At 37.1% G+C, this 16,555-nt stretch overlaps 1 protein-coding gene across 3 annotated transcripts in view; it reads left to right on the top strand.

The window, feature by feature from the left end:
* LOC109104745 (cell adhesion molecule 4) overlaps positions 1 to 16,555 on the top strand; it is a 126,614-nt gene that overhangs the window by 88,350 nt on the left and 21,709 nt on the right. For all 3 annotated transcript variants that reach the window (XM_042772451.1, XM_042772450.1, XM_042772452.1), the window contains exons 2-3: positions 9,236 to 9,382; positions 15,150 to 15,437. In XM_042772451.1, the coding sequence (XP_042628385.1) occupies positions 9,236 to 9,382; positions 15,150 to 15,437 (435 nt within the window). The remainder of the gene's footprint in view (positions 1 to 9,235; positions 9,383 to 15,149; positions 15,438 to 16,555) is intronic.

The following is a 16,555-nucleotide window of genomic DNA, read 5'->3' as shown; positions in this document are numbered from 1 at the left end:
TGGAGGATAACCTCAAATTCACTCTGGGACTTTTGCAGTTAAAGAGAACATGTATTCAAGAGGAACCTCAAGGAAAACCGAGATTGGCCATTTTATGGTGTAATTGCTGTTTTTCCCAGAGTATGTGCACTTATAGCTCAACAAGGACATTTTTGTTCCTGTTCTCTGTGACTCACTACCTCAGGTTGATACTTCAGATTGAAGTCCATGCTGTACATTATAATGTTGGGATGCCTAAATTCACTTGTAGCATTTATGACTTTTTTAGTGTTATTAATGAATCTGCATAAAATCTGCATACCATGAAAGTCAGTATCAGCTTATTGATATCATGAAGTTTATTTGTATAGTGCTTTTCACAATACACCGTTTCAAAGCAGTTTTAAAGAAAATCATGAGATAAATATTTATAATATCTTAATATGTTTATGCTTTATAATTGCTTTTAGCAGATTAGAACTGGGCGATGATATAGTTTACATTTTGCGACAATACAAGCAATCAAGCAGTTGAGGTTTACTCTGTAGTACAGTGTATATCAACATACGTGAGTATACAATATGTATACTTCGCATAACTTCCTTTATAATATTTCAGATTCGATTTCGCTATTTCTAGGTCACTAAAAGAGTTGGTGACATTTATACTGTAATCCACAGTCAGGTGTTCATCCAGTGAAGTAGAATTAGCGCTTTGGACAATTCTGAAGGACCTGATCATGAGGTTTTACACAAACTTGTGGATCCAGAGTGCTGCTTTCATTAAAGCAAAAGCGGGTCATACAGTACAAATGCTAAGACATTCTGAAAGTCATTAAATTACATTTTCAACTCAATGTTTCACTCAACTGTTACGCTGATAATATAATTTGTAATGGAAAAAACTATTAAAATAGAAAAAGGCTAAATAGAAGCAATTTCAGTGGTCTCAGACATTTGAACCCTGTTGTATATTCATAATCTCGGCAACAAAAAGCCATTCTTTGCACCAGCATGTGTGTATGTGTGTGAGTGAGAGAGCCTTGGCAGAATAAGCTGAGATGTAATTCTCACCAATAAAGCATTTTTTTCTCTAGCAGTTGAATGTGAGATGCTGTTGGGGATGGGAGCCAGGTTGACAGGATGAGTTTGTGGATGCAAAGAATTGTGGCTGTTTGGATTTCTGCGCTGGCCATAGGCTAACTCTCCCAGGCTAGCCTGGTGTAATTGCCCTGTAAAATTCCCGTAAGCCCCCTTTGTGATGCCCGACTGTAAATGTCTCTGCAGTGCTTCAAGACAGTGTGTCAGGAACACACACGGGACTCAGTACTGCTCAAAAAAACAAGCAAATGTCCACACACACACACATCAAGAAACCAAGGATACCAAGGACAGAATAACCTGAAGGAAGTGGTCTAGAGAAACGAACAGATGGATGGAGGGGAAAAGAGGATGAAATGGAGTGAGGAGAGAGTAATATGCCGTAATATGGTGAAAGAAAAGAGCAGCGTAAAACATGAAGGTCAAAAGAAAGAGAGCGCAGTGGTTATGGTGAGGGGAAGAGATAAGGGAGAACAGGAGCAAGAAATCACAGATGGAGCGAGGGAACAGGAGACGAAAGAATAAACATCATGAACAGACAATGAAACAATGAAGAGAAAAATGTTTGAAGATTCAGGACACACTTTAAAAAAAATCTTAGATCAGTAAATACTTGTAAGAAAATAACCAATATTTTCTTTTGCTTCCTATTTTGTAAAGGAATAGTATGCCAAAAATGAAGATTCTGTCAATTTACTCACCCTTATGTTATTCCAAGCCTGCATGACTTCATTTCTTCTGTAAGACATGAAATAATAATATTTTGAAGAACGTTGGGATCCAAGCAACAGACCCCGTTGACTTTCATTGTATGGAAAAAAAGACGATTTTCAATGTGTCTTATTTTCACTAAATATTTTAGTTTGTAGGCAATCTATCCCTTTAAGTCAAAGCATAGCTGAAGAAAAAAATGGGTATTCAAGTTAGTTCTGTTAAAATGATCAGTTAGTTACCCCTGTTGAGGCACTTCATGACAATCTTTTCTCATAGAAAATGCGATGAAGCGCTTAAAATTGCACAGTTTAAACCAATAGCAATAGAGGAAACAATCAGCATTGCCATTGATACTTGGCAGAATAAGCTGAGATGTGATTCTCACCAATAAAGCATTTTTTTCTCTAGCAGTTGAATGTGAGATGCTGTTGGGGATGGGAGCCAGGTTGACAGGATGAGTTTGTGGATGCAAAGAATTGTGGCTGTTTGGATTTCTGCGCTGGCCATAGGCTAACTCTCCCAGGCTAGCCTGGTGTAATTGCCCTGTAAATTCCCGAAATCACAGATGGAGCGAGGGAACAGGAGACGAAAGAATAAACATCATGAACAAAAAATTAAACAATGAAGAGAAAAATGTTTGAAGATTCAGGACACACTTTAAAAAAAATCTTAGATCAGTAAATACTTGTAAGAAAATAACCAATATTTTCTTTTGCTTCCTATTTTGTAAAGGAATAGTATGCCCAAAAATGAAGATTCTGTCAATTTACTCATCCTTATGTTATTCCAAGCCTGCATGACTTCATTTCTTCTGTAAGACATGAAATAATAATATTTTGAAGAACGTTGGGATCCAAGCAACAGACCCCGTTGACTTTCATTGTATGGAAAAAAAGACGATTTTCAATGTGTCTTATTTTCACTAAATATTTTAGTTTGTAGGCAATCTATCCCTTTAAGTCAAAGCATAGCTGAAGAAAAAATGGGTATTCAAGTTAGTTCTGTTAAAATGATCAGTTAGTTACCCCTGTTGAGGTGCTTCATGACAATCTTTTCTCATAGAAAATGCGATGAAGCGCTTAAAATTGCACAGTTTAAACCAATAGCAATAGAGGAAACAATCAGCATTGCCATTGATACATAATCTTGAAACAATAACTTTTTTGTTAACATTGTCATTTGGGCCTTTTACTGACACCTAGTGGTGTGGATGTATCAATTTTGATTCCAAAAGTAAAATTGTCTATTAACAGTGATGTTGCAGGACTACATTGAGTGTTATTCAGCTGGTCATGTGATCTCAAAATGGTGAAATGGTAAACCTGCTCCATATAAAATTAAATTTCTTTTTTTAGGTGACTGAAATGTCTGGAGAATTTATATAAAAAAAAATGTCTATTCAGTTCTTTGTGTTAAACTATTTAATGAAGGGAAAAAATGACTCCATGAACCTTCAATCTAAATAGCCAATTATTACAATGATGGCAGATTTTAAGTCATTCCAGTTCGACATTTCCAGTTCAGTCAAGACATTTACTTAAAATAATTACTAATTAAGTAAATGCATTCAAGAAAGCCATTTGCGTGTCCTTCATTATTTTTTATGTTAAACGAACTCTTGATTTTGTACTGTGCAGCTTTAGAATAAGGATATGGATGAGAGAGAATATATGAAGGCAAGAACATGGATGTAATTAGACGAGTGGAACAAAGAGACATGAGATGGATGTTCAGTCCATTTTCTCCTCTCTTTGCTTTTTGCGTGTCCTTTTCACTCCCTCCTTCCATTTTCCCTCTGCTCCTCCTTTCTTCCACTCTCTCTCGCCCGCCTGGACAAAGCAGGATGATTACACTGCGAGACTGAGCTGCAAAGCAAATCACATTTCTGAAGGAGAGAGATGGAAATAAACAGGCCCCTTGCCGGAGAGATAGCAAAGTGAGAGACACGAAAGAGATGATGAAGAATCCATGGTAGGGAGATAAAGAAAAGGAAAGTTAAGAAAATTTAAAGTAGAAGAGACATGGAGGAAAAGTTAGGGAAGGTTACAAGGAGAAAACCAGAGGAAGCAAGTGACAGATGAAGTTCCAGAGGACAAGGTAGCTTAGTGTGAGGGTTAAGGGGCTGCAGACAAGAAAAACAAGGGGAAAATGAAGGAAAGAGACGGGGTTTGATGTTAAGGAGGAGGTGGGGGAGACTGTGTAGGTGTAAAAGCAGAAGAGAATGAGATTAGTGAGGAAAAGCATGCGGTAGGAGAGGGAATTATGAGTTTTAGACAGGAGCAGAAAGCGGGGAAAAGAAAAGAACAAAGAAAAGAAGGGCAGGGGATAGAACTATGCCGGATTGGAGAAAAGACAAGGTTCTCAGGGAGATGGAACTGGGAAAGACCAGGAATAAGAGAGTGACAGATTGAGATAAAAAGGAGAGAGGGGATTTGCAAGGGATTATGTTTTATTTATGGCATGAATGTTTTTTTAACCACGTATGATTGACATAAAGCAAGATTCTTCAGAGAGATAGTTTTAATTTTACACCACAGAGTGAAAGAAAGAGATATATAAAGATATAGAAGCAGGGAATCTCAGTCCGTCAGCTTTTCAGCCAAAGCTGCTTGCTCACTAATTACCTGAGACATCAAGTTAGGTGACGTCTGGGAGCTTCAGGTTGTGGAGAATCATGGCTGGAAAAATAAAACACTGTGATGAGTGACTCATGACTTACGAAGATATCAGGTGCTCACAGAGCGAAGCAGAAAGTCTGAAATTAAATTGGATTAAAGGAAAGAATCAAAGGACATCTTAATGTCTCAACAGCGCTAGTATGGTTAAACTTTGACATGGATCTCTTAGGATGTCCTCATCTCTGCTTGGTTGTCTGCTTATTCATTTCAGAGTTATAAATGTGTGTGTGTGTGTGTGTGTGTGTGTGTGTCTATGCCTACATTCTGTGTGTGAGAGCGTCTGGTGGTTCCACTGTACACTGCAATTCAGCTAGCTAATCTCAAGCAGGGTAGTTGTTCATACGCCTGCTCTGTATCTGGCCTTCTACCAAGTCACTAAATTGAACTCACCTCCATAATTCCCAGCTGCTTTCTTAGTAGGGAAGTAGAGGGAAAGATGCCCTACCTTAAAGGGACAGTTCACCCAAAACTGAATTTTTTGTCATTGTTTCCTGACCCTCATGTTGGAAATTACTGGGGTTCAAAGCAGTTGTTTTGAATCCCATTGACTTTCATTGAAGGGACAATAACAGTTCAGATGTTCTTCTCTCTCTCTCTCTCTCTCTCTCTCTCTCTCTCTCTCTCTCTGTGTGTGTGTTCTGCAGAAGAAAGTATAAGTCATATTGGTTTGATTTTTGGGTGAACTGTTCCTGGGTGAACAGGTAAAATGACCCCCTACTCATCGTAAACTTATCAAACACCAAGGGTCTATCTTTAACTTGTTTTTACAACAAAAAGGACATTTGTTACTGTACAAATCTAAATGAGTTACTGTGTCTATATATCTTCCATTAACAACTTAATTTTAAACACTTAATAACAATACATTAACTTAATCCCTAAAATAATGTAAATTCACAGTTCCCGATTATCAAATGATAAACAATTACATTATTAGCCAAAAAACTTTTCAGATGGAATAAACCTCAAAAAATGTTGATGTTCAGATAAAAAGTAAATATTAACCATTAAGTCTAGGATCAAGAGTGTAAGCTTTCCTCATCTTACTCTACTGTTGAACTGTCATGATATGTATTTAGATGAATTTTATTTATTTATATATTTTTTATTTACTCTTTAATTTAATTTAATTTATTCGCTCATTCTACCTATTTTCTTCAGGATAAGGATTTGTACAATTTGTGTGTATTGATACATCGCCCTCATCTGGCCAAATCATGAAGTTCTTCTCCACGTCCCACCACCACCACCACCCCTCCAACCAATTTTACTTATTTGCTTCTCATAGCACCAGTAGTACGCCAGCCTGTTATCGATCTCTTCAATTTCACACCTAATCCAATTGTGAGCATGTTGTGTATTTTATTATGGTTTGATTGCAATAGGGTCAAGATGAATCCATCTGCAGTTTCTTGATGTTTTCGCCCTGTCGTCGGTGCTCATAAACGTCCATGCCCACAATGCAGATACGACTCCCACGCAAGTTGTATTGCTCAAGCCTGTGTAGCGGACTTGACGGCCCCTCCGCTATTTTCCTGACAGCTGCAAATGAACCCGCAGCTGTCTTTCTCCTGCCCTGTGCCTTCCTCTACATCCCGTCAGCGAGTTGGCAAGTTTCTCGAATGCCGTATTGGCGTCACGGCACCCTCCCCTCCCTCCATGCCATTTGTTTTCCCGTTCGCGTCCCTTCATTTCGGTCATTTACATGAAGAGGAGTCAGCTGGCGTGCGGCGGAGTGCATTTAACGGATGCTCAATTAGCCGTCTTTTGTTTGACTTCTCAATCAAACACATTTAGCTACTTTTGTTGGGAATTTGGCCACACTTGTTTGAGTTCTGTTAGGTTTGAATTAGGTTTTTAATTGCCTCCCATGCATTCACAGACCTTCTCTTGATGTATAGTGCTGTTGGAACAATTAGGAGCCATTAAAACAATGGCGGCCAAGTCTGCGGACGCCTGAGTGCTGAGTAATAACAGTCATTAGAATAATAATTGGGATAGCAATGGCGGTGCTGATTGTCGTGATATGAATCACAATATTGATGCAGAGGACAGAAATAATAATGACTACAATTACAATGGCAACTGTGCAAAATTCCAGGACGTCCTCAGTCACTGTCTCCCATTTTCTTCCCTGTTCTTGCCTCCTGATTTCAGCTCAATACCTCACCTGTCAATGTTTTATTTACCCGCTTTCCCTCCACGCTGAATTTAAGACAAGGGTACTCTTAGATGGATAGAGCTTGACAGGATTAAACTTAAATAAAGCCAGACGAGTGGGCCAACAGGTGATGAAGGATGCCTTCTAGCGCCTTTATAGACTCTCCTATATTTCCCTCCTGAACTTTGTCTTTTGTCTCTTTTCAGCAAAAAACTCCATAGTAATCCTAATCATTCCTCTAAGAGATGTTTTGCCTCTGGTCTATAAACAGGATGTCCTGATGGAAAAAAAAATAAAAATAAAAATATTTTTGGTTAATTTGTACACTTGCAATGGTACAACATTGGATAAACATGCATTGCAGAAGAAAGTCATGAAAAGTCATGAATTTTCATCACACTGTCATTTCCGTCACATCTCAAGTGCATTGATGCATGCATTCCACTGTGGTGGAAATAAAATTTTTGGAATAAAATTGCCAACTCTTGTTAAGGCTAATTTCATAGCTATTAAGAATTTTATGTAGCATAAACACACCATTAAATATTTCGGTAACACTTTAGAATCACTATTAACCAAGAGTTTTCCCCGAACAAACTCCTAATTTGCTGCTTATTGATAGTTAGTAAGGTAGTTGTTAAAGGGATACTCCAGCCCAAAATGAAAATTTTGGCATGAATCACTTTGTCACATTAATCACAAGTCGTTCCAAACCCGTAAAAGCTTTGTTTGTCTTCGGAACACAATTTAAGATATTTTTGATGAAAACAGGGAGGCTTTTGACTGTCCCATAGACTGCCAAGTAAAATACACTTTCAAGGTCCAGAAAAGTATGAAAAGCATCATCAGAATAGTCCATCTGCCTTCAGTGGTTCAACCGTAACGTTATGAAGCGACAACATTACTTTTTGTATGTGAATAAAACAAAACAATGACTTTATTCAACAATTTGTCTCCTCTGTGTCACTCCACATCAGCATAGAGCCATTTTGGCAAATATGAGCTGTACGCAGGCAGCGTAAGCCTCAGCCGCACCACAAGGATTTGTTTTCTATGTATATTTACGCTTTGATTTGAAAGAAAACAGCGCATCCTGCGCAAGTTCACTAACTTTTCCAGTGGCAAAATTATTGGTTATGGTGTAAATGACACAGAGGGACAGTTGTAATTTGAGTATAAATTAATATTTTTACATAACAAATATTGAAATAATTTACAGTTGTGTAACTTTTTATGTTATGATAGTTAAAATAATATTAAAATAAGTTTAATTAATATTTTTTATTATTAATTTCTATATTCTGATCTGAGCTGAAGGTAAAGATAAACTATGAATTCATAGGGAAAAGTTTCCAAGACAGTTTTGATGTGACCATCATATAAAAAATGTGGTAAACAAGTAGTACACTAACTTTACTAGTGGCAAAATTGTTGGAAATGACACTGAGGGACAGTTGTCCCTCGTGCAGAAACAAATTAGAAATTGGTGAGGAAAAGTTTCCAAGACAGTTTTACCGTGATTATATATAATATATATTATATATTTATATAACAGGAAGGCGGGGGAGGGGGGGGGTGAGTTATAATAAAAACAAACCCTTGGAACATAAGTGCCTATAGACCCTTCACTTTCTCAATATTATTATTATTATTATTATTATTATAGTGTGAAATGAGTCACCTACACAGTACTCCATCAACTGTTCCAAGCTTAAGCTATATACAGCATGTCTGTAACATGTCAGTCTGAGCATGTCTGACATCTTGTCCTAGCTAGGTGAGTGGAGCGATGGAGAAGACAGGTCGCAGTGAATCAGCAGCTGTGACAGTTTTACCCTATTGATCTGCTGTGATGTCATCAGATCGAGTCTGTTCTGGTGAAGAATGTGGTGCCTTGGTGTCAGGGTTGCGAATCATTACAGTCCACCAGAGACAGGCTCTCCACGAAGACCACAGCTAATGATGTGCTGAGGCTTCCTGCAGCTTGCTCGCACGGGCCAGCCATGATGACCTCATGTCCAACCTCCTCTATACTGTGCTAAAATAAACATCAACAATACATGAGCATTGCCCAGAACATGCAGTAGATGTTACGTTCAACTAAGGCATGGTGTTAGATTTAGCAGTGAAAGTGCCATTAGATGTTCTGTGTTCCCTGCGTATGACTGATCCGAGTTCATTCACAAAAAAAAGCCGTCATTACTGGCGCTTTCACGAGCTGGATGTCAGACCGAGCAGATGGAAGAGAGAAGTGTGTCAGCCCACAGTAATGGATAAAGATAACGATACTATTGGTCTTTCCAGCACTTAATTAGGACCGTTTCTTTCTTTTTCTTCCTTTCGCTGTCTCTGTCTATCTGTCAGTCTCTCATTATTTTGCTTTTTTCACTCACTCTGTCTCTCCTCTTCTGCATAGTTCACACTTCTAAGCACAAAGGTAGTTGCGTGAGCGAGGTGTTAATTGGTCACAGAGGTATTTCTATCTTCAAAATTGCTCCATGTGCCTTCTTGTCTCCTTCTGTCCATCAAAAAATATCTTCAGAAATGATTAATTTCACAAAATGAGAGTTCTGCATTAACTCTCTTACCCCTCTTTCTTTCAGCGCGGGGGCAGGCCGTGCAGGCTGAGAACGTGACCGTGCTGGAGGGGGGGACGGCACAGATCTCCTGTCGTCTCCAGAACTATGACGGCTCAATCGTGGTCATCCAGAACCCACGCAGACAAACACTCTTCTTCAATGGAACTCGAGGTGAGCGCAGACACCGCTTCATTGGAAGTCATTAACAGATCTTTTAAAAATTCATTGGCACACATTACTTAAGAAGATTAGTTTGAAGACTTGAAGATATTGCTGGGATGCACAGGATATTTTCTTTTATTTAAGCAATGTAAACAACAACAACTGACAATTGATATTTTATTGCAACTTTATATTTCAAAATTAAAATTATTTCTCATAATTGTGACTATATGTGACTATATACTATATATATCATGCAAAAGAGACTTCGGTTATTGTATTTGCAACTTTATATCTCCAAAAACTTGACTTCATTCTCAGTTTTATATCCTTTAATTGTGAGTTTGTCACTTTGTACATAAAAAGTTTGACTACTTGCAGTTGTGTCTTCATATTTCACAGTTAAACATTCTTATAATAAACTTATTATAAAACTTCATTGCCTTATACAATGCTTAACATTTAATTCATCTCATAGTTATCAGTGATCACATAGATAAAATTTTATTTTGGTTTATTTTGATTTATTTTTTACATTTTGATTTGACTTTATATGTCCCAATATGACTAATTCTAATAACTGACTTCATTTTAACTATATGTCCATTTCTCGCAATATAGACTTAAAATCTTATAATTAAAATTGTAGCTTACTGAAAATTGCAACTTTATATATCACAATATGGCTTTATTATCTTGTAACGGCAACCTTTTTTCTTGTATTTCCTTCAAAATTGTGACTTTTCTGCAATTGAATCCCTTTATATTTCACAATGTGACTTTTTTTTCGCAGGTTGCAATGGATAGATGTCACATTGTTGACTTTTTTTCTAGAAGCTGTAACTGTCTCATAAGTGACATTATATATATTTTTTTCATTTTAAACTTAATATCATAATTGCTTGTTTTATTTATTTTTTATTTACTGTGGAAACAGTCTTTCATAATAACACGAACAAACCTTTATACACTCTCAGAAAAAAAGGGTCACAAGCTGTCACTGAGATGGTACCCTTTGTAAAGGTACACCTTATTACCTTATTTACTCCTGAAGGGTGCATTTTACTACCTTAAAAGTACATATTAGTATCTTTTGAAAAGCTACTGTCCCAGTGACAGCCTTTTTTCCCCAGATTGTAGCATCTGCTAAGCATCATATAAAGTTTCATAATGATCGTTTTAAAGTTCTTCCCCATTTTTATTACATTGCAGCTGCTGCTTTTTTTCTTTTCCTTTTTTTTTTTTAGCAAAAGTACCAGAATTAACTTATTGAGCACTCCTTCTCTGACATTAAGTTCATCAGACACATTCCATATACATTAATGGTTCTCTTGTAGCGCTGGTAAGTGGTAAATATGTTAAACACAACCTTGGTGTCCGTGCTAGCAGTGGAGCAGTCTCTTTTCATGCTGCTTAGCTTTTATCATCTTTGGAATATATTTATACTGGCGTCATCAGTCTTTCTGAAACCCTTTTTAACTGATTACACCTTATTTCAATTTCTTTTTAAAGATCCTTTTATGTAATAACCTTTGTTTTTTCCATCGCAGCCGTCACTATCACTCAAAATTGAAATCCCTTTAAGTGATGAGTCTCTGTCCCCCTTGTTTAACATGATATGTAATGTGTTTTCATCCTTGCCTTTGTAACCCTTGCCTCAGAAAAGGACTCAGAAAGCCTACTTAATTCGGTGAAAAAAAGGGAATGGAGAAAAAGAATGAAATTGGTAAAAACAGAAAGGACCACAAAAGCTAAAAGCTGAATTAGTATCCGTGATCTCTGCTTTTATAAGTGCACGTAATTGGGCCATTTTGTAGGAGCTAAATCACCTCTCTTCGAGCCATTCACACCACTATTTCCAGACATACTTTTTGCTAACAGTTTTTAGACTTTTAATATCGGTGCGGTCATGACAGATCCAGGTTGCCCTTACAGCTTGAGTGCCCTGGTCTATATGTTCAGAGAAACACAAATGAAAACCTCTGCTTACTAATGAATCCCGATAACAGTCTTTTAGCAGGCAGCAGGGCGTAAATATCCCTCAGCGGTCATGTATACAATAGCCTATCAGCATGCACCCTTTCCATGAGATTACTTCAGATTGGCCAGATCTGTGAGGTATGTAAATGAGGCGTGACTAAAGGTGACACCGGCTTGGACAATGCATTGACATTTCCCTGCCATTTAGCATGAGTGAAGGCATTTATCTCTTTTAGTGAGGCTCTTTTACTCCCGTCGAGTGAAACATGGATCGAGTGAGAAGATACACATCACGCAAAAGGGCTCACTCACTCATTTAGTTTTATCACTCATTCATTCACTAACTCACTCATTCTTTTACTTACTCAGTATATAACTTATCCATTCATTGAGTTGCTTGTCACTGACTATTCGTTTTAGCAATTCACATCCAGTACTCAATGTATTTTGTTGATTTGTTCATGCATTTAATCATTTATTCAATACATCTTACACATTTATTCAATGTATCACTCTGACTTACTTAATGTACAATTAAGTAACTCACTGTAACACTGAATCATTGATTCATTCATTCACTCGCTCATTCATTTACTATCTTGCTCTTTTTTTCACTGTACTGTATCTCTCACTTAATGTACAACTCATTCACCAACTCACTTACTCGTTCACTGACTGATTAATATAGTGATGCACTTACTCTGTGTATGGCTCACTCACTCAGTGTTACACACTGAAGCATTGATTCAATCATTCATTCACTTTCAAACATTGTTTGCTCACAGATCTATTTAGTGATTCACTTATTCAATGTATCACTATCACTCACTCAATGTAACATCCTGAATCAATGATTCATTCAATGGGTTTATTCAATGTATCACTCTTTTTCTCAATATAAAATTTTCATTCATTCATTCATTCAGTTGCTTGCTCACAGACTGTTTTATTTAGTGATTCACTTATCACTATCATTCATTCTGTGTAACACACTGAATTAGGGATGTTAATTTCAGGTATTTTTCCTAACCGACAACTAACACTCGTTATTAACCGTTAACTGGCAAGATTATTTAAATTAGAATTGAATTAGAAAGTATAAGTGTCTGTGACCCATTAAAAATACTAACATTTGTTTCCCAGGGATTAATTTTACATGCGCAAAAAAAAGCAGCAACCAACAGAACATCAGGATTCACATCATATCACATTACGCACCTGCAGCTCTTCTGCGAGCAGAGAAAAACATAATAAAGCTAGGCTATATATATATACATATATATAACGAATAAATAGGCCTAAACAAGAAATATATTTTTACTTAAATAATAAATTATGAAAGTGATAGAAAAACTGTGCAACAAGTAGCCTAGCATGCAGAGTTTCGGTTCATTATTGTGCTGCGACAAAGGACAACAGACGGCAGAAAGCGGCATCCTATTTTTCTTTAGGCTTATTTTACAAAAGCACAAAGATTTGTTTTTATTGTAAATGTACACAAATAAAGGCAAACCTTTTACAATTCTGATTATCTTTATGACTAAAAGTAATAGTTGCTTCCACTGTTAGAAGGAAAAACACAGTTAAGCATTGCTACCTTGACAATGCAGCCTGCTCATTATCATAATAAAATACAGTCAGTCAAACATATGGAAAAATCACTGAAAATCACACTAGTAAAATCTGTGCCGTTAAGCGTTATCACCGTACCTCTGTGATATTATGCAAAACATTTAGTTTTACGTGGATATTGGAACGCGAACTTTGTAATAAATAATATTTTGGCATTCATATACATCGCAAATACGGAAACATTTGATTTTGTGTCGAAAGAGAGACTCAACGTTGGTTTCAGTTTCAGGTTTTTTTGGCTTTTCATTTATATAGCTATAGCTCTTTTCTAAATACTGTTAAATTGAAAGGATTTGTTGTGGAGTGAAGGGAACTAAAATAGCCTAGCTATGTTTACAGTGTTAATTATAATATTTGTAAACATTTTGCATTGGCTTTAGGCCTATTTTTTTTATACACATAGCATATTTTAACCATGCAGCAAACCTTTTTTAAAAATAGTTTGATCAGTTACTAAAAAATAAATAAAGAAACGTCTAACTGATTGTATTAATCGGACATAATTCATACGGTCGGTTAACGGTTAACCGGTTAAAATGAACATCCCTACACTGAATCATTGATTCAATCATTGGTTCATACAATCACTCATTCATTAATTTATTCATGCATTCAGTAACTTGCTCCTTTGTTCAGTGTATCATTCACTAAATCAATAAACAACTCATTCACAGATTCCCTTGCTCATTCACTGACAGATTCATTTTGTTTACCGTACTCAGTGTATCACTATCACTCCCTTAATATAACACTGAATCATTGATTCATTCACTCACTCACTCACTCACATTCATTCAAACGGTAATTTGTTCAATCACTTATTTTCTTATTTAGATAAATGCAGCCAGGTGTAGTCTGGGTTCATTCAGATCAGTAATCATCTTATTGGTCCAGTGTGTCGTGCTGCTATCTGTGAGTGTCGCATCTCCAGAGCACAGTCGGCCACAGACAAAGAGCTCTAAAAGGAAGTAGGGAGAAAAGGAGTTTTAGTGCCAGTCAATACAAAATGGGTTTGTGTGAATCTTATCCCAAAAAGGCCCATCCAGCCTTTGTAACTGGCATCATTATTTGTTATTATTATTTTCTGACAATTGATTTTTCTCTCACCTTGGTTTCAAAGTGCAAATCATTTTTAACACTAGTTCTCGATGCTTCAGTTTTCTGCTTCCCCTCAGTATTTATGTGTTGTTCTCTGCCAGCTGTTCTGTGAGAGATGCTATTTAAAAACCCTCGTCTTTTGTTTTCTTCTCCGTTTCATCTTCTCCGTTTTATGTTGCTCCATTCTTTTGATCTTTATTGTGTTATTTTTCTTGAGTTGGAGGAGTTAAAACTGTAACTTGCCAACAACAAACTACTACGAATTAGAAGTAGTTAAGCTACAAGCTTCCCTTTTGATAGTAGACAACTATCCTGACAAAGTCCTGACAACTAAACAATTGAAAATAGCCATATTTAAGCATGGATGTAAAGTGCACATTACTGTTAAAATTTTTGGGGCCAGCTAAAAATTTTATTGTTTATGAAGGAAATCTCTTATGCTTACCAAGGTTGCATTTATTGAATTAAAAAGACAGTAAAATCAGTCATAATGTGAAATATCATTACAATTTAAAATAGCTGTTTTCTATTATAGTAAATTTTCTAATGTAATTTATTCCTGTGATGACAAAGCTGAATTTTCAGCAGTCATTTCTCCAGTCTTCAGTGTCCCATGATCCTTAAGCAATCATTCTAATAGAAACATATTATGCCTTTACTGTCACTTTTGATCACTTTTGTTACTTTAAGTTTGTGTCAATTGCCAACCACAACCCATTTTACTTATGTAATGAGCTTGACTTGATTTTAATCATTGTGAAAAGAAGGCATTAAAAACCAGAATAAAGCAAAACTAGAAATGGGATTGCTAAAACAATGCCTAAATGCCTATTTGGACGTCAGTGGAAAAGGGAAGTCATTTCAGGGAAAGAGAAAGTCATTCCATTTTGATTAAAAATTAAAAAGACACATTTTCTTCTTTGCAATAACATGCACCATTGAAATTGCTCAAAATAAGACTATAAGGATGCATTTAGAGAGCAAATAGGCTCAATTTTAATTTAATTTGAACTTGCGTATCCTGGGGTTCCTTTATCCTTACTTATCCTTACTCTCTCTCTTCTAGCACTGAAAGACGACCGTTTTCAGATGGTTCTTTTCACGCCGCGCCTGGTGCGGATCACGTTGACTAATGTAAGTGTATCTGACGAGGGCGGCTACTTCTGTCAGCTCTACACCGATGACACACACCACCAGGTGGCGACGCTGTCGGTGGTGGTACCCCCGGAGGTCCCTACAGTGGAGGTGAAGACAGAGGCAGTGGAGGGTGGAGAGGTGGAACTCACATGCTTGTCCCCGCGGAGCAAACCACCAGCCACACTGCGCTGGGTTCGAGACCGCCGAGAAATTGCAGGTGAGTTTAATCACAAGTATTTGTGAGTTTGTGGGTTTGAATCACAAAGTAATTTCACATTCAATGCAGCCACATTTATATTCTATACATGCACTTACACACATGAATGACACATATAAGCACATATACAAAGTCAGCTTTTCTACAAAATCCTTCACATGTGTGCATATTCGCTTTGTCTCTTTGTCAGACTCTCTGTCTTCACGGTAAATGTCATGCATTTTAACTAATCTCTCTGACAGCCAGGAAGATACGCTTTGCTCCTCTCCCCTTTGTGTTTGCTCATTGGCACATTTTCCCCTCTATTGCTTTATGACACGCTATCGAATTTCAAATGCATCTGTCCATCTGTGTCTCTTTGGATGTGTGCAGATGAACGTTTTTTTGTCACATACACCCCCCCTCCCACAGAACTGGATCCAGGTGCGTCCCCAATCTGTGCCTTTCCTCCTTTTCTGTCAACTCCACCTCTCATTTTCCTGCTTTCTCTCCCCTCTTTTTCTCACTGCCATCATATTTGCTCTATCTGTTTGTTTTAGCTTTTCTTTTTTGGGCTCCAGTAGGGGAAAAAACATGGAGACAGAAAATGACAAAGACACAGAGACAGAATAAAAAGAGGCAAGGAAAGTGCAGGGTGAGATTGGAGGCTTGGCGTGCTATCAATGTTGTTGGAATATAAAGTTGTGAGCACAAGTGTCTGTCTGAAGACGGGGCTCAGTTTGAATTTAGACTTCTGAGCCCAACGCTGTTCCGCTTCAGTAAAAATAATTTAAATGTCTGCCTGATCAAGGTTATTTAAGCAATATCACACAAGTAAGAGTTATATAAACAAGTTTATGTCAGGTAACATGTTTCAGACAAAATTTGCTGTTAATTCACACAAGTAGCACACAGGCTGACAGCCTGTCTGGAAAAATGACACAGCTCCACAAAGCCACTTGCATATTTTGGCCTGGAACGCCATTAACACAGACAAGCGGAGTGACACAAACATTAAAAAAAACTGGCCTGTGCGGTTACACCAATGCTGTGTTTATGTCATTTTATTGGGAAATGGTAACTCTGAGATTGGATAACACTTTAAAAATGTTCAGTTTAGTGAATGCATTACTAACAGT

This window comes from Cyprinus carpio, chromosome A16, assembly GCF_018340385.1.
Source record: "Cyprinus carpio isolate SPL01 chromosome A16, ASM1834038v1, whole genome shotgun sequence".
Classification (NCBI taxonomy): Eukaryota; Metazoa; Chordata; class Actinopteri; order Cypriniformes; family Cyprinidae; genus Cyprinus; species Cyprinus carpio.
This window is presented reverse-complemented; position numbering and strand designations above follow the sequence as displayed.